This window comes from Bombina bombina, chromosome 4, assembly GCF_027579735.1.
Source record: "Bombina bombina isolate aBomBom1 chromosome 4, aBomBom1.pri, whole genome shotgun sequence".
NCBI classification, from domain to species: Eukaryota; Metazoa; Chordata; class Amphibia; order Anura; family Bombinatoridae; genus Bombina; species Bombina bombina.
Genome location: NC_069502.1, coordinates 802,080,483 through 802,100,450, shown reverse-complemented (window position 1 = coordinate 802,100,450; position 19,968 = coordinate 802,080,483). Strand labels below are relative to the sequence as shown.

General features: G+C 39.7%; 1 protein-coding gene across 1 annotated transcript in view; it reads left to right on the top strand.

The window, feature by feature from the left end:
* LOC128657039 (zinc finger protein 260-like) overlaps positions 1-19,968 on the top strand; it is a 61,894-nt gene that overhangs the window by 27,666 nt on the left and 14,260 nt on the right. The window contains exons 7-9 of the mRNA XM_053711262.1: positions 2,516-2,623; positions 12,015-12,122; positions 14,172-14,279. Coding sequence (XP_053567237.1) covers positions 2,516-2,623; positions 12,015-12,122; positions 14,172-14,279 — 324 coding nt within the window. The remainder of the gene's footprint in view (positions 1-2,515; positions 2,624-12,014; positions 12,123-14,171; positions 14,280-19,968) is intronic.

The window sequence follows — 19,968 nt, the reverse complement described above, 5'->3', positions numbered from 1 at the left end:
TGGGACTTCAGGATGGCTTACGTGTTTCCACCCTTCCCGATGCTTCCTCGATTGATTGCCAGAATCAAACAGGAGAGAGCATCAGTGATTCTAATAGCACCTGCATGGCCACGCAGGACTTGGTATGCAGACCTGGTGGACATGTCATCCTGTCCACCTTGGTCTCTACCTCTGAAACAGGATCTCCTGATACAGGGTCCTTTCAAACATCATAATCTAACTTCTCTGAAGCTGACTGCTTGGAAATTGAACGCTTGATTTTATCAAGACGTGGGTTTTCTGAGTCAGTTATTGATACCTTAATACAGGCTAGGAAGCCTGTTACCAGAAGGATTTACCATAAGATATGGCGTAAATACCTATATTGGTGTGAATCCAAAGGTTACTCTTGGAGTAAGGTTAGGATTCCTAGGATATTGTCTTTTCTACAAGAAGGTTTAGAAAAGGGTTTATCTGCTAGTTCATTAAAGGGACAGATCTCAGCTCTGTCCATTCTGTTACACAAACGTCTGTCAGAAGTTCCAGACGTTCAGGCTTTTTGTCAGGCTTTGGCCAGGATTAAGCCTGTGTTTAAAACTGTTGCTCCGCCATGGAGCTTAAACCTTGTTCTTAACGTTTTACAGGGCGTTCCGTTTGAACCCCTTCATTCCATTGATATAAAGTTGTTATCTTGGAAAGTTCTATTTTTAATGGCTATTTCCTCGGCTCGAAGAGTCTCTGAGTTATCAGCCTTACATTGTGATTCTCCTTATTTGATTTTTCATTCGGATAAGGTAGTTCTGCGTACTAAACCTGGGTTCTTACCTAAGGTAGTCACTAACAGGAATATCAATCAAGAGATTGTTGTTCCTTCTTTGTGTCCAAATCCTTCTTCGAAGAAGGAACGTCTACTGCACAATCTGGACGTAGTTCGTGCCCTAAAATTTTACTTACAGGCAACTAAGGAATTTCGACTAACGTCTTCTCTGTTTGTCGTTTACTCTGGTCAGAGGAGAGGTCAAAAGGCTTCTGCTACCTCTCTTTCCTTTTGGCTTCGTAGCATAATACGTTTAGCTTATGAGACTGCTGGACAGCAGCCTCCTGAAAGAATTACAGCTCATTCTACTAGAGCTGTGGCTTCCACTTGGGCCTTCAAGAATGAGGCCTCTGTTGAACAGATTTGCAAGGCTGCAACTTGGTCTTCGCTTCATACTTTTTCCAAATTTTACAAATTTGACACTTTTGCTTCCTCGGAGGCTATTTTTGGGAGAAAGGTTCTTCAGGCAGTGGTTCCTTCTGTATAAAGAGCCTGCCTATCCCTCCCGTCATCCGTGTACTTTTGCTTTGGTATTGGTATCCCAGAAGTAATGATGACCCGTGGACTGATCACACTTAACAGAAGAAAACATAATTTATGCTTACCTGATAAATTCCTTTCTTCTGTAGTGTGATCAGTCCACGGCCCGCCCTGTTTTTTTAAGGCAGGTAAATATTTTTTAAATTATACTCCAGTCACCACTACACCCTTGGCTTCTCCTTTCTCGTTGGTCCTTGGTCGAATGACTGGGAGTGACGTAGAGGGGAGGAGCTATATGCAGCTCTGCTGGGTGAATCCTCTTGCACTTCCTGTTGGGGAGGAGTAATATCCCAGAAGTAATGATGACCCGTGGACTGATCACACTACAGAAGAAAGGAATTTATCAGGTAAGCATAAATTATGTTTTTTACGTGGATAATTTTAAAGGGACATTGAACTTTGCCAGCAAGCCACAACATTAAAGACAGAACCAACTAATTATTATTAGTGATAAATACCCAGTTGAGAAGTGGCAGCAGCGATGACTATGAAAATGTGCAATAGTGTACGCAGTTGAATTGCATATTCTAATGAGCTGTGAAGACGCACGTGCAAATGCAGGGATGCAGCCCGTGGGTGAAACATTTATTTTAGATCCATTTAGGGCCAGATTACGAGTGGCGCGTTGGTTAACAGGGTATGAAATGGCTCAGTGGTGAAAAGGTTAAACTTGATAACTTGCATTATTCCTATTATTTTTACTCTAAGAGAAAATGCCTTTGTCTTGAACTATACAAATCCCTTTATATATCTGATGTCTCTATCAGATCACTGTGGTACTCTCTCTCACACAGGCAATACAAGTTAAGATAATTAAATGGGCTATAGTGGGGTTTTAATAACCAGTGGGAAATGGATTTTATTTTCAAAACCTCACAGAACCCTGTAATACGTCTCATATGGGAATTCTGATTGGTTACAGTGAGGCTGTAGTTGTAGCAAGTAAAGTAACTGATTCCCAGCTGACTCCCTTTACTGTATGACACAGGTTGTATTTACTGTTGTGCTGATGTCATTTCATGGGATGTTTCTTCCAGATGTGACTGCTACTGATGTAGGCTCAGGTTTATTTAACTTAAATTCCACTGTTTTTTCAAAAAAAAATTAAACTAACTTTTATAAAGATACCATGCAAAGAATGATTTATTTATTTATTTCTATTACTGATATTTTTTTCAGATGTAAACAATGCTAAAATTGTATGTAACACGGAACAAACAGAAGATCAGTGGCTAAGTAATATGACAGAAGCTGCAGAGCAGGGAATATGTGACAATATAAGTACAGGTAGGTGTACTAGTGTGACGTGAATCTGTGGGAAGCAGGGCACAGGTGAATGTATTTGTATGACATATGGGGGATGCAGGGCACAGGTGAGTGTACATATGTGATGTGTCTGAGGGATACAGGGCAGTAGGGCACAGGTGAGTGTACATATGTGATGTGTCTGAGGGATACAGGGCAGTAGGGCACAGGTGAGTGTACGTGTGTGATGTGTCTGAGGGATACAGGGCACAGGTGAGTGTACGTATGTGATGTGTCTGAGGGATACAGGGCACAGGTGAGTGTACGTGTGTGATGTGTCTGAGGGATACAGGGTACAGGTGAGTGTACATATGTGATGTGTCTGAGGGATACAGGGCAGTAGGGCACAGGTGAGTGTATTTGTATGACATATGGGGGATGCAGGACACAGGTGAGTGTACATATGTGATGTGTCTGAGGGATACAGGGCAGTAGGGCACAGGTGAGTGTACATATGTGATGTGTCTGAGGGATACAGGGTACAGGTGAGTGTACATATGTGATGTGTCTGAGGGATACAGGGCAGTAGGGCACAGGTGAGTGTATTTGTATGACATATGGGGGATGCAGGACACAGGTGAGTGTACATATGTGATGTGTCTGAGGGATACAGGGCAGTAGGGCACAGGTGAGTGTACATATGTGATGTGTCTGAGGGATACAGGGTACAGGTGAGTGTAGCACCAAATTTAGTAGCGATCTCACCGAAAATGAGCAAGGAGAGAAGGTATATAGTATAAAAACGATCCTTTATTGCATCTGTTTAAGACCAGCATAAAGGCACAGCACAGCACAGGACACAGCTTAGGCGTTTCCTGCCTCAGAGGCAGTTCATCAGAGCTAATAAACAAGCGTTACTCACAGCTGTTAAATAGTCAAGGTAAGAGGTATTTCAGCCAATTGCAACTTGTTCAACACTTTTTCAGGTTTAACACACTCAGTACCTCCATTGCAATAATCACTATACTTCATACACAAATATACACAATCCTATAACAACTATTAAGAAAGCTCATTTAAAATGTAAAACATTAAGAAAGAGAATAGAAATAAGGCAAAACAATTTTTTCATACAATGTGATTTTTAAAGGTTGATGGGAAAAGAAACACACAGAGGTTGCACATATTACATATGAATACAGTATAAAAGTCAAATGCCATATAATAATTGATAACTGTCCAATCTCTGCATATTTATTCCCCAACATCATATCACATTTCAACAGAGAACATTATACTATATGGCATATCGGTTGTTGTATAATCACATGTGTCACATAGACACTTAGCAAAACCCAAAATGCAAAATCTAGAAGAAAAAGCATAGATATGTCAGATTTCATTTATATATAAATAATATAAGATCTAACATGGACTGGAATAATTATATCTAATTCCTATCTATAAACAATTTGACATCGCTAATCTTGTTCATACCATTGGGGGATCCAGTTCTTAATGTATAGATCCAGAACACTTCCTTTCTACTTAAAGCTTGATATCTGTCTCCTCCACGTATTCCCAAGGAAACATGTTCTATTCCTTGGAAACTAAAATAGCCTAAACTACTATCATGGAGTGCAAAGTGTTTAGCCACTGGTGTCTTAGGTATTTCTGCCTCTTTTGATAGTAAATGCTCCCTTATCCTGTCCTTTAGTAATCTCGAAGTGAGTCCTACATATTGAAAATTACAATATAGACAAGTGATAAGGTAAACAACATATGTAGAGTTACAATCTATACAATCCCTGATTTTAAATGATTTACCTGTGTTTGTTGAAATAAAACTGTCACTTGTTTTATCAAATTCACAGCATTTACAAGGCCTGCCACCACATCTATAGAAACCAGCTTTTCTGAATAGCCAATTTTTATTTGTGTTCGTCTCATTTTGATTTCTTTTGGAACTGAAATTCTTCATTATCTTTTCACCAATAGTTTCAGACCTCTTAGAGACAAAATTACACATGGTAGAAATAGATTGTAAATCTTTGTCATTTTCTAATATCGGCAACCTTTTTTTATAATGTTGCAAATATCATTGTACTGTTTACTGAATTTTGTAACAAAGTTTATACCACTATTATCTGAACTTTTTTTTTATATTATCTTTCAACAGATTGTCCCTATTGTAATGGGAGACCTGTTCAGATATTTTCTTTAGGTCATAAGGCTTATAACCCCTATCTATAAGTCGTGAAGTTAAATCATTAGCATGTTTCCAATAATTTTCAAGATTAGTACAATTGCGTCTAAGCCTTATATATTGACCTTTGGGTATGCCCTTTTTTAAATGTGATGGATGTAATGAGTCTGCTCTCAGTATAGTGTTGCCTGTTATATCTTTTCTGTAAACCTCCGTGGTTACTTTATCTTCAGAATGACAAATTAGGACATCATTGGGCTCGCTTCCATTGAGTCGTAATTCAGTTTGTGTGCACTCGCAAACCGTTAAATATGCTGTCGAAATCAATATCGTTTATCGACTGTTTCCAATGGCGCGTTATACCTCAATATCGGCAACTGGACTCCGGCTGCCGAAAAAATCTTCGCGTCCCATAGAAAGTAATAGAAGCCCTTAATCGATAAATTATACCAGGTTTCCAATGAAAGCGCAAACCGTTAATGTATCGACAGCCTCCGACAGTATATTGAGAAATATTACACCCAGCTCAACTAGGTGTAAAAGAGGAAAATTGTGCTTTTTGAGACCTATTTTCTATTGAAATTATAAAACTTGCAAATAATGCAAAAGTTTTAATGTAGAAATAAATTGTTATAAGTAATATTTATTGTTGTCTCATGTATAGAAATAGTTGAACTTATATTCTAATAGAAATATCAGTATATATTTAAATATAATAATATATGCAAGAACATATCTACAGAATGCAAACTAGACCTATGCCTAGGGCAGCAATACATATTACTTATATTTATGAAGTGGTAAATATAATTATATTAAAAATAGTATTTGATTATTAAAAATATGAATAAGTGTATCTTTATTTCTCTTGTAAGGTGTATCCAGTCCACGGATCATCCATTACTTGTGGGATATTCTCCTTCCCAACAGGAAGTTGCAAGAGGATCACCCACAGCAGAGCTGTCTATATAGCTCCTCCCCTATCTGCCACCTACAGTCATTCTCTTGCAACTCTCGACACGCATTGAAGCAGTAAGAGAGATGTGGTGAAATGTAGTTGTTTTTTTCTTCAATTCAAAAGTTTATTTTTAAATGGTACCGGAGTTGTACTATTTTAGTCCCAGGCCGAAAATAGAAGAAGAATCTGCCTGTGGTCTCTAATGATCTTAGCAGGTTGTAACTAAGATCCATTGCTGTTCTCACACATAACTGAAGAGAGAGGTAACTTCAGCTGGGGAATGGCGTGCAGGTTATCCTGCTATGAGCTATGTGCAGTTTAATTTTTTTCTAGAGGAAATGTAAATGCTAGAAAATGCTGCTGATACCAGATTTATTTAAGGTAAGCCTGATTACAGTGATTTAATAGCGACTGGTATCATGCTTACTGTCAGAGGTAATACTATTATTTTTCAATTCCTGTCATATAAAACGTTTGCTGGGAATGCTTAAACGTTTTTATATATGTTTTGGTGATAAAACTTTATTAGGGCCTAGTTTTTTCCACATGGCTGGCTTAAATTTGCCTAGAAACAGTTTTCTTAGGCCTCCCACTGTGTAGACATGAGTGGGAGGGGCCTAATTTAGCACTTAATTGCGCAGTAACTTTTGCAGACTGAGACATCCAGCTTCCCTCAAGGAGTCCCCTGAATGCTATAAGGACCTCTCTAAAGGGTGTTTAGGCTTTCCAAAGTCGTTTGTATGGCAAGGTAGGGCCACAGCAAAGCTGTGGCAGTGTGTTGTGACTGTTAAAAAACGTCTATATATCGATTTTTTTATCCGTTTTTTAAACTAAGGGGTTAATCATCCATTTGCAAGTGGGTTCAATGCTCTGTTAGCTTATTATACACACTGTAAAAATTTCGTTTGATTTACTGCTTTTTTTTCACTGTTTTTCAAATTCTGACCTTTTTTATTTTTCTTAAAGGCACAGTACCGTTTTTATTTTTTGCTTGTTAACTTGCTCGCAGGCCAGATTGGACAATTGTAACGACAGATGCCAGCCTTCTAGGCTGGGGAGCAGTCTGGAACTCCCTGAAGGCTCAGGGATCGTGTACTCAGGAGGAGACACTCCTTCCGATAAACATTCTGGAACTAAGAGCGATATTCAATGCTCTTCAGGCTTGGCCTCAGCTAGCGACAATGAGGTTCATAAGATTTCAGTCGGACAACATCACGACTGTGGCTTACATCAACCATCAAGGGGGAACAAGGAGTTCCCTAGCGATGTTGGAAGTCTCAAAGATAATTCGCTGGGCAGAGATTCACTCTTGCCACCTATCCGCTATCCATATCCCAGGTGTAGAGAACTGGGAGGCGGATTTTCTAAGTCGACAGACTTTTCATCCGGGGGAGTGGGAACTCCATCCGGAGGTGTTTGCACAATTGATTAATCGTTGGGGCAAACCAGAACTGGATCTCATGGCGTCTCGCCAGAATGCCAAACTTCCTTGTTACGGATCCAGGTCCAGGGATCCCAAGGCGACGCTGATAGATGCTCTAGCAGCGCCTTGGTCCTTCAACCTGGCTTATGTGTTTCCACCGTTTCCTCTGCTCCCTCGTCTGATTGCCAAAATCAAGCAGGAGAGAGCATCGGTGATCTTGATTTGGTATGCAGATCTGGTGGACATGTCATCCTTTCCACCATGGACTCTGCCGCTGAGAAAGGACCTTCTACTTCAGGGTCCTTTCAACCATCCAAATCTAATTTCTCTGAGACTGACTGCCTGGAGATTGAACGCTTGATCTTATCAAAGCGTGGCTTCTCCGAGTCAGTCATTGACACCTTAATTCAGGCACGAAAGCCTGTCACCAGGAAAATCTATCATAAGATATGGCGTAAATATCTTTATTGGTGCGAATCCAAGGGTTACTCATGGAGTAAAGTCAGTATTCCCAGGATATTATCCTTTCTCCAAGAAGGATTGGAAAAGGGATTGTCAGCTAGTTTCTTAAAGGGACAGATTTCTGCTCTGTCTATTCTTTTGCACAAGCGTCTGGCGGATGTTCCAGACGTTCAGGCTTTTTGTCAGGCTTTAGTTAGCATCAAGCCTGTGTTTAAACCCGTTGCTCCGCCATGGAGTTTAAATTCGGTTCTTAAAGTTCTTCAAGGGGTTCCGTTTGAACCTCTTCATTCCATAGATATCAAACTTTTATCTTGGAAAGTTCTATTTTTGGTAGCTATTTCCTCGGCTCGTAGAGTTTCCGAGTTATCTGCCTTACAATGTGATTCCCCTTATCTGAACTTCCATGCAGATAAGGTAGTTTTGCGTACCAAACCTGGGTTTTTACCTAAGGTGATAACTAATAAGAATATCAATCAGGAGATTCTTGTTCCGTCATTGTGTCCTAATCCTTCTTCAAAGAAGGAACGTCTATTACACAATCTTGACGTGGTTCGTGCTTTAAAGTATTATTTACAAGCTACTAAATATTTTCGTCAAACATCTGCTTTGTTTGTTGTCTACTCTGGACAGAGGAAAGGCCAAAAGGCTTCGGCAACCTCGCTTTCGCTTTGGCTAAGAAGTATAATACGCTTGGCTTATGAGACTGCTGGCCAGCAGCCTCCTGAAAGGATTACAGCTCATTCTACTAGAGCTGTGGCTTCCACATGGGCCTTTAAAAATGAGGCTTCTTTTGAACAGATTTGCAAGGAGGCGACTTAGTCTTCGCTTCATACTTTTTCAAAATTTTATAAATTTGATACTTTTGCTTCTTCGGAGGCTATTTTTGGGAGAAAGGTTTTACAGGCAGTGGTACCTTCCGTTTAAGTACCTGCCTTGTCCCTCCCTTCATCCGTGTACTTTAGCTTTGGTATTGGTATCCCACAAGTAATGGATGATCCGTGGACTGGATACACCTTACAAGAGAAAACATAATTTATGCTTACCTGATAAATGTATTTCTCTTGTGGTGTATCCAGTCCACGGCCCGCCCTGTCATTTTAAGGCAGGTATTTTTTAACTTTAAACTACAGTCACCACTGCACCCTATAGTTTCTCCTTTCTCTTGCTTGTCTTCGGTCGAATGACTGGAGGTGGCAGTTAGGGGAGGAGCTATATAGACAGCTCTGCTGTGGGTGATCCTCTTGCAACTTCCTGTTGGGAAGGAGAATATCCCACAAGTAATGGATGATCCGTGGACGGGATACACCACAAGAGAAATAAATTTATCAGGTAAGCATAAATTATGTTTTTTCTTGAGAGGTGATCACCGGTAAGGAGCACGGACGTTAAACGTAAATTCTATAGCGTAAGGTCGGGTTACCTTAGCAACTAATTGATTTTCAAGAAATCCGACATCAGATGGAAGCGTTAACACAACGTTAACTTACAGCTACACGAAATGAGCGACTGCACGCTATCCGCAAAATATTTCAATGGAAACCTGGTACTAAAATGGAGCCGTAAATTACTTTTAGCTGTCGGCCGCTTCGGTAGCTTACGGCTCCATTTTTAACGACTCAATGGAAGCGAGGCCATTGTATGGTATTTTGTTTTCTGAGGCCTCAGATGTAAATCTTAGGTTCCCCACATTATTGTTCAGATAATGAAGAAATTTTTCTAAAGCTTGGTTGGAGCCATCCCACACTATCAAGATATCATCAATGTATCTAGTGTACATTTTAATGTTATCTCTAAACTCATTCTGTTCATTAAATATTGTCTCAGTTTCAAAGTTTGCAAGGTAAAGATTCGCATACGATGGGGCAAATTTTGTCCCCCATCGCAGTGCCTCTTAATTGTAGAAAGAATTCTCCATTAAAGATAAAAAAAAAAGTTATGTTCCAATAAGAAGGAAATGGCTTGTAAAATGAAATTAATTAGATTGATGTCATAGTCTGAATACTTTTCTAACATTTTCTTGACTGCACTAATCCCCAACTCATGAGGAATACAAGAGTATAGAGATATAGCATCGATGGTTACAAATTTGTAACCATCTCTCCATGTGAAATTTTGTAATAGTCTCAACAAATGTTTAGTGTCTCTGAGGAAACCTGGTAACGATTGTACAACTGGCTGAAGTTGTGCATCAACCCATTGTCCCAATCTCTCTCCCAGGGAGCCAATAGCAGAGATAATTGGCCTCCCTGGGGGATTTACCAAGGATTTGTGTATTTTTGGTAAGATCTTAAATACCGGGACTCTGGGTGTATCAACATAAATTAATTCTCCTGTTTTGACGGTCAATGTAGACTCCTCTAATCCTATGTCTAGTAGATGTTTTAACTCTCTCTGGTATTTAATTGTAGGATTAAACGTTAATTTCTTATATGTATGTATATCATTTAGTTGTCTATAAACCTCAGTTAAATATTGATCTTTATTGAGTATCACTATTGAACCACCCTTGTCTGAATTGACAACTACCAAAGTGGGATTATTTTTTAGAAGTGCAACTATCTCTTTTATATTTAGATTGTTATATGAATGTGTTTCCTTCTGATTCTTTATATTGATTTCTTCAGATAAAGTGATCAAATCTTGTTCTAGTATGGAATGAAACAGGTGAGTGTATGTGTGTGATGTGTCTGAGGGATACAGGGCACAGGTGAGTGTACGTGTGTTATGTGTCTGAGGGATACAGGGCACAGGTGAGTGTACATGTGTGATGTGTCTGAGGGATACAGGGCACAGGTGAGTGTACATGTGTGATGTGTCTGAGGGATACAGGGCACAGGTGAGTGTACGTGTGTGATGTGTCTGAGGGATACAGGGCACAGGTGAGTGTACGTGTGTGATGTGTCTGAGGGATACAGGGCACAGGTGAGTGTACGTGTGTGATGTGTCTGAGGGATACAGGGCACAGGTGAGTGTACGTGTGTGACGTGTCTGAAGGATACAGGGCACAGGTGAGTGTACGTGTGTGACGTGTCTGAAGGATACAGGGCACAGGTGAGTGTACGTGTGTGACGTGTCTGAAGGATACAGGGCACAGGTGAGTGTACGTGTGTGACGTGTCTGAGGGATACAGGGCACAGGTGAGTGTACGTGTGTGATGTGTCTGAAGGATGCAGGGCACAGGTGAGTGTACGTGTGTGATGTGTCTGAAGGATGCAGGGCACAGGTGAGTGTACGTGTGTGATGTGTCTGAGGGATGCAGTGCACAGGTGAGTGTATGTGTGTGATGTGTCTGATGAACGCAGAGCACAGGTGAGTGTACGTTTGTGACATGTCTGTGGGAATCAGGGCACAGATGCTTTTACGTGTTTTCCTGTGGGAAACAGGAGAGTGTACGTGTGACATGTCTGATGGATGTGTGGCACAGGTGAGTGTACGTGTGTGGCATGGCTGAAGGATGCAGGGCACAGGTGAGTATACGTGTGTGATGTGTCTGATGGACGCAGGGCACAGGTGAGTGTACATCTGGGACATGTCTGAGGGACGCAGGGCACAGATGATTCTACGTTTGTGACATGTCTGTAGGAAACAGGAGAGTGTACGTGTGACATGTCTGAGGGATGCAGGCCATAGGTGAGTGTACATGTGTGTGACATGTATGGGGGATACAGGGCACAGGTGAGTGTACGTATGTGATGTGTCTGAGGGATGCAGGGCACAGGTGAGTGTACGCGTGTGATGTGTCTGAGGGATACAGGGTACAGGTGAGTTTACATGTGTGTGACATGTATGGGGGATGCAGGGCACATGTGAGTGTACGTATGTGATGTGTCTGTATGTGATGTGTCTGAGGGATGCATGGCACAGGTGAGTGTACATGTGTGTGACATGTATGGGGGATGCAGGGCACATGTGAGTGTACGTATGTGATGTGTCTGAGGGATGCAGGGCACAGGTAAGTGTACATGTGTGATGTGTCTGAGGGATGTAGGGCACAGGTAAGGGTATGTTTGTGACATGTAGGGGGGATGCAGGGCACAGGTGAGTGTATGTGTGTGATGTGTCTGAGGGGTGCATGGATTTTGTTTTCAAAAACCTCACAAAACCCTGTAATACGTCTCCTATGGGAATTCTGATTGGTTACAGTGAGGCTGTATTTGTAGCAAGTAAAGTAACTGATTCCCAGCTAACTCCCTTTACTGTATGACACAGGTTGTATTTACTGTTGTGCTAATGTTATTATATGGGATGTTTCATCCAGATGTGACTGCTAGTGATGTAGGCTCAGGTGTTTTTAACTTAAATTACACAATATATCACACTAAACTAATTTTTAAATAGAGCCCATGTAAATATGGATTTATTGATTGATTTATTTTTTTTTTAGGTGAAAAAGATGCTAAGATTTCATGTAACACAGAACAAACAGAAGATCAGTGGCTAAGTAATATGCCAGAAGCAGCAGAGCAGGAAATATGTGACAATATAAATACAGGTGAGTGCACGTGTGTGACTTGTCTGTGGGACGCAGGGTACAGGTGAGTGCATGTGTGTGATGTGTCTGAGGGACGCAGAGCAAAGGTGTGTGTACGTGCCTGACCATGGAACTCCAAGTAAGGTGAGTGTACATGTGTAGCATATCTGTGGGTTGCAGGGCACAGGTGAGTGTACGTGTGTGAAATGTATGAGGGATGCAGGGCACAGGTGAGTGTACGTGTGTGATGTGTCTGAGGAATGCAGGGCACAGGTGAGTGTACATGTGTGATGTTTATGTGGGATGCCGGGCACAGGTGAGTGTACGTGTGTGATGTGTCTGAGCGATGCAGCGTACAGGTGAGTGTACGTGTGTGATGTGTCTGAGGGATGCAGCGTACAGGTGAGTGTACGTGTGTGATGTGTCTGAGGGATGCAGAGTACAGGTGAGTGTACGTGTGTGATGTGTCTGAGGGACGCAGAGCAAAGGTGTGTGTACGTGCCTGACCATGGAACTCCAAGTAAGGTGAGTGTACATGTGTAGCATATCTGTGGGTTGCAGGGCACAGGTGAGTGTACGTGTGTGAAATGTCTGAGGGATGCAGGGCACAGGTGAGTGTACGTGTGTGAAATGTCTGAGGGATGCAGGGCACAGGTGAGTGTACGTGTGTGATGTGTCTGAGGGACACAGGGCACAGGTGAGTGTACGTGTGTGATGTGTCTGAGGGATACAGGGCACAGGTGAGTGTATGTGTGATGTGTCTGAGGGATACAGGGCACAGGTGAGTGTACATGTGTGATGTGTCTGAGGGATGCCAGGCACAGGTGAGTGTACATGTGTGATGTTTATGTGGAATGCCGAGCACAGGTGAGTGTACATGTGTGATGTTTATGTGGAATGCCGAGCAAAGGTGTGTGCATGTGTGTGATTGAGGGATGCAGGGCACAGGTGAGTGTATTTGTATGACATGTATGGGGGGTGCAGGGCACAGGTGAGTGTACATGTGTGATGTGTCTGAGGGATGCCGGTCACAGTTGTGTGTATGAGGCCGAATTTTCAAGCTCCGAATTGAGCTTGATGCCCCGTGTTTCTGGTGAGCCTTCAGGCTCGCCAGAAGCACAAGTTATGAAGCAGCGGTCTAAAGACCGCTGCTCCATAACCTGTCGGCCTGCTCTGAGGAGGCGGACAGACATCACCTGAAATCAACCAGATTGAATGCGATTGGGTTGATTGACACCCCCTGCAAGCGGCCGATTGGCCGCAAATCTGCAGGGGGCAGTATTGCACCAGCAGTGTACCAGAACTGCTGGTGCCATGATAAATGGCGAGAGCGTATGCTGTCAGAATTTATCGATGTGCAGCGGACATGAGCCGCAATATCGGATCATGTCCGCTCACATCATGATAAATAGGCCCCTATGTGTGTGAAGTGTCTGAGGGATGCAGGGCACAGGTGAGTGTATGTGTGTGATGTGTCTGAGGGATACAGGGCACAGGTGAGTGTACGTGTGTGATGTGTCTGAGGGATACAGGGCACAGGTGAGTGTACGTGTGTGATGTGTCTGAGGGATACAGGGCACAGGTGAGTGTACGTGTGTGATGTGTCTGAGGGATACAGTGCACAGGTGAGTGTACGTGTGTGATGTGTCTGAGGGATACAGGGCACAGGTGAGTGTATGTGTGTGATGTGTCTGAGGGATACAGGGCACAGGTGAGTGTATGTGTGTGATGTGTCTAAGGAATTCAGGGCTCAGATGAATGGATTTTATTTTGAAAACCTCACAAAACCCTGTAATACGTCTCATATGGGAATTATGATTGGTTACAATGAGGCTGTATTTGCAGCGAGTAAAGTAACTGTTTCCCAGCTAGCTTGCTTTACTGCATGACACAGGTTGTATTTACTATTGTGCTAATGTCATTATATAATTTGTTTCATCCAGATGTGACTATTAATGATATAGGCTCAGGTGTATTTAACTTAAATTACACAATGTATCACACTAAACTAATTTTTAAATAGAGACCATGTAAATAGTGTTTTTTTTTATTTATTCTTTTTTTTTCCAGTTGAAAAAGATGCTAAGATTTCATGTAACACAGAACAATCAGAAGATCAGTGGCTAAGTAATATGCCAGAAGCAGCAGAGCAGGAAATATGTGACAATATAAATACAGGTGAGTGTACATGTGGGACACAAGGTACAGGTGACTGCACGTGTGTGAAGGGTCTGACCATGGAACTCTTCCAGTAAAGTAACCTACAAGTTTCTAATAAAATTGTGCATAGATAAATTGCATTATAAACACATTTTTCAAAGAAATTCATTGTTATTTGACTGCTGTGCTAGCTTAGCCCTAAACATGTCAGTAAGTCTCCTTTTTACTGGTTGCTAGGCACCGCTATGGACAAGTTTACACGATGCGCCAGTAATGATTCTGTGACATTTATTGTTTGCTTGTGTACTATAGATCTTTCTGATATAGTATTATTTTACATTTTTTATATTTATAACCCATGTTCTCATTTTAATTTACCTTCTAAATAATACATGATTTATTGAGACTGGTGTACAGTTCTTTGGGAAATCATGGGTTTAAAGTGAAGGTAAAGTTTTCCTGTTTTTTAAGCATTATTACATTACGCATATGCTATATAGTATGATCGCTATTTTTTTTTTAGTATTGCAATATATATGATGGTATATAAACTATTCTTATTTACTCACGCTTCCATTATTAGCTCCTCCCTCCATGAATTTCCTTGTTTTTCACCCTATTACGTACAGAGCGGTCCCACCCGCTCTATACGTTCTTCAAAAACGCGTTCTCGCTTGCCGGAGATTTTGCGCATGCGCAAACGCTTCTCCATATATTCTATTTGCGCTTGCGTGAGTCACATTCTATTGCGACCTTATGCTTGCTTTAATCTGCGCAGGCGCGAAACGGGAGCGAGCCCGGCTTGAAATGTAGAGCAAGTAACCCAAACGCATGCGCAGAAAGACAAGAACCCCAAAGGCATGCGCAGAAGGACAAGAACTGTTGTGACGTCAAATGACGGCCGCCTAACGGCCAGAGTTACCATTGGATGATGTATAAAATAAAGATTAAATATGAGCGCAGGGTGATACACCAAACTCCTGAAAAGACCTAAAGGTCCCTAATATAGGCCAGAAAATAGTACTATAAAATAACAGAAAACAGGAGCGCTAAAAAGCTAAAGGTGTCTCTAAACGTGATTATAATAAAATAAAACCAGGTATATCCTGCAAATAAAGTGCTATCAAAAACAAAATCTAAATGAATTCAAAGTGCTATTCATTAATGGTGTGTATATACAGTAGAAAACGAAATACTTAATATTACAAGTTACAAAGGGTATCCCTTTAAACAGTACACTAGTGTTCTTAATATGTATAAGATACTGAGGTTGAAAGAAGAGACCAAATCTTACATTTAAAAAGGGACTATGCCAATTTAATATACTTCATAAAGCATAAAAGAACGATATTAGACAATATTCTTAAAATGGTATAAATGCATAAAACTAACGGACCTCTCCGTTAAAAATAAAAATAAAACTCAGGTTGCCACCACATAAAAATATATATAGAGGAAGATCCGTTATTGTGGGCCAATGGAGCTAATAACAGTTCAAGTTGGAAAGATATCAGGAGTAAATTCCACAGTTCATACTCAAAGTTAGCGATCAACCGCAGGCTTACCCCCACACTGTGTGTGTTCTGAAGTCTCTGTGTTCAAAGTTACCGCCGTAGCGGGGTGACGTCACCTTTATGGGCGCTGTCCTCGATCGTCCTCCTGATTGGTCCTTTGTCGGAGCGGCTTTAGAAGGTAACTGAAATTTCCGCTACCAAAGTATCTGCTCTTAAGTGTATAACAACACGCAAGATACCTTTGAAGGAGTGATGTGTGAAAAATTATCTCTGTCCAATCCTCAAACTGAGGAGCTCTGATTTTTCTCTGCGGAAAAGTTCCGTGCAGTAGTACCCTTGTCGGATTCTGTCGACCTTGCTTGCCAGTAATGTCAGTCTCTGCCGGTCCAGCTGACAATTGCAGATTCTTTGTTATATCAAGGGTAACGAATTCCAACAGCAATGCACACTCACAAGTGTAGCTCCAGCTTAGAATGTGAATAAATAACTATAATTGTGACTTCATCAACGCGTTTCTCCCTATACAGGGCTTTTTCAAGATGAGTTAGTCACAACATATGCACCTTTTTAAAGGTGTATCCCAAATTTCATTGGTCCAAAGTTAATTAGTAGTTTACTAAAGGTGGAATTTTATCTTGAATTGCAAAAAGAATATCTCTTCAATATTTAAGGTGGTATTGGCAAACCTGATTAGTGAGGCAACCAATCCTATGCAGTATATTTCATAATATTAAATAAATGATTTAATATAAGAAAAAAAGTGTAAAAATGAAAAATAAATAAATATACTGATTTATTACTAAAATAATTTGTTAACCTAGTTTACTAGCAGCATAACTGTAATATGTCATGATTTGACACTTAGGTAAATACAATATACACGTATGATATAAAGATAAAAAGATAAAACAGATAAATATAGGGGGCTTAAAATTAGTAATATCTTAGTCTAACCTGTAACGGCATTAGCTAGTCTAATAAAAAAGGGGAGATATCCAACTCAGAGTTTAGACCTGCAGGATATAATGTGTCATACTTATATATAAATTCAGCCTCTTTCAGTTTTAGAAATTTTTCTATGTTCCCTCCTCTCCAATTTTGTTTAATATGCATTATCGGTAATTATGATATCTTACAGCGCTGCGTTTGGTGACCTCTTGCTCCTGTCTGCAGTGGGTCCCCCAAGATCACCCACTAGGTAAATAGGTTATATAGAATGAATAGAGAGGAGCGCCAAAAGAGGCAGGGTCTGATATGTGTATTGCTAGATCTTAGGTTCGTATAGCTTAGGCTTAGTGTTGGAATGGTCTCTATGTGTATATCATAGAAATAAATCTAGAAGTAGGTTATGGTATATATGACACAAAATGTTTATTACAATTAGCACGAAAAACGTATATAGGTTCATACAATAAAAACAGACGTTATATAGTTAAAACAATAGGATGTACAGTTAAAATTATAAAATACAACCTCACAAATTAAAAACAACGATTAAGTACATGGATCCATGTGGCCACAATCCTAAGAAGATATGGCCTAGGGCAATCTAAAAAGTAAATATAGTTGACTGTATATAATATGGTAGGTTGTTTCGCTGGCGTTTTTTTGCACAGTGATGTGAGTACAGAATGTTATTTTAACATAAGTACAAGAATGTCACTTTAAACATAACAATTGTGGTAAATGTGTTGTGAAAAAAGTGAGTATGGTGGTAAGATAAAAGAAAAATATAAAAAATAGAAAAAACAGTTCCAAAATAAGATTTGCAATAACTTGTCAGTGAGCACTTGAAATATACACCACAAATAAATACAAATACGAATGTGATCCAAAAAATGTGATCCAAAAAATGTGTGTGTACAAAAGTGTAGGTGTGTAAAAAAATGGTATAAATAAAGGTAAAAATCTCAAATGCCTAAAAACCTTTTCTGCACAACTCAAAAATATTGTGAACAACAAATGTGTGCCCAAATCGAACAATGTAGACTAAAAACTTCTGAGGTATAATTGTCCCTAGAGTTCAGTCCATATGATGAAATGTTCCTTTAAAATTCCTGAGTCGAAATCCTAAGGATGTATATAAGTTCAAGTTCTGTAGATGTATTGAAGATCCAATTGTGAAAAATAAGATTTGTATAAAAAATATATGTGAAAGTGAAAATGTAATGTGAAAGTGTAATCCTATAAAAAGTGATGAGTCACAGGTTAAAAATAGTGAAAAAATATAAAAAATGGAGATAAAAAATAATGATACTCCGGAAAATCCTCAAGACCTACAAAAAAACAAATACTAACATAGTGTGATACTGTTTAGGTATTCTTAGAAGTAATAGGAATATAACTCACCATCTATTTTGTCAACGCGTTTCGGCCTGCCAAGGAGGCCTTTCTCAAGACTGATAGATGGTGTTGGTGAGCTCAAGCTTATAAACCCTTAATTGACCAATCATCTCTATGTTTGTGGCGCCAAATTTTAGCGCCAAAACCGTTTAACCGGAACCGGAAGTGATATACCGGAAGTTATCACATGTTTTTCCGGATGTTTTAATCCGTTTTTTTGTTTAATTCTTTTTTTTATTTAGTGTTTATATGTTATAGAATTTTTTAGTGGATTTTACTTCACACTTTATTGTAATTTTTCACAATATAACATTAATTATTAGAAGAGTTTTTTCTAAAATCGACTCATTTGAATATCACATTTATTTAAATTATTAGCTCACATAGTGATGTCTCCTCCTTCCAATATGGAAGACATCTTTGAATTTAGGGATCACCTATATAAAGAATTACATGAACATAAAGAAGATGAGATAGAGAGTATTAAAGAATTTGAAAGTCTGGAAGACATTATGATTAAACTGGAAAAACTCTTAGTTAAAGAATTAAAACAAAAAACTGAGATTGTCTTCCTTAATAAATATATTGGAAAGGGTCTAATCCCTAAAGGTTTGATTCTAACTAAAACATGTGCTTTTCCATTAAAAGAGATCTTCCAAAAAGAATGGGAGGAAGTACTATCTAAAGCTTCAGGAGATTTAATGGAAATCTTAAAGAAATCTAGAAAAGATACTCTAGTAGATCTAGAGAAAGATATAATAGAAATTAAAGATAAACTGAAAGATAAAAAGTCGATGGCCTTTAAAGATAAACAAAAAGATATGATTGAAAGGCTAGACACATTGAATAAGGACATCTTAAAAACCAAATGGAAAAAGCTGGATAGAGACACAAAGAAACCAAATCTAGACACAGATAATGCCACCAGTAATATGGAATCCAAAACCTCTAAAGAGGAATGGACGGTAGTTAACCATAATAAAAGAAAAGAAAATAGAAACTATAATTATAATAGTAATTTCCTGAGGCATAATAACTATAGAAATAGCGAGAGAGACAGTAGGGATTATAATAGATCTTGGAGACCAGACTACTCCTATAATAATAGGACATATTATAAAGACAGTTATGATTATAGGAATTCCAATAGATATGATAGACAGAATGAACACTATTCGGGAGCAAGAAATAACAACTATAATAATTATTCAGATCAAAATAGACCAGTACCACATAGGACTAATAGACCCATTTGGGACAACAAAGATGAATGGGAAACACCAGTGAGGAATAGGTATACCCCCCTCAATTATGTAACTGATGAAATAAGACATAGAGAGAATGAGGCCTCTTTTTTAGGGAAGAGCCCTCTGAGGGAGGGCACTTCAAAAGAACTTGTGGAAAGCAACAAGACAAATGTATGGACAAACAAAAGCAAAAAAAGACCTCTAGAGGGACAAGAGGAAGTAGGATCAGCACAAGAAGCAAAAAGGGGGAGGTGAAGAACAATGGGGTGTTTAACATTAGTAGTGTTGCCCTACAGGACGACGAGGTAAGAATTCTCAGTCACGGCCTTTCTTTTGCACCCAGTAGCAGATTAAATAAATTTAATACTCATATCAATATAAAAAAATTTGTGAGAAACCTTACTTTAAAACGTTTCTACATGAAAAGTCCTCTTGAAAAAGCCTCAATCAATAGAGCCAAAACAAAACAAGATAATTTTGTCCACACCAACCTCAGATTAAAGTCAACGTTTAACCCAGTCTCGGCAAAAGGAAACTATCTGGAGACTTTTGAGCAAATGGCCTTAAGGGATCTAAAGAATAGTCAGCCATCAAAATTTTAAA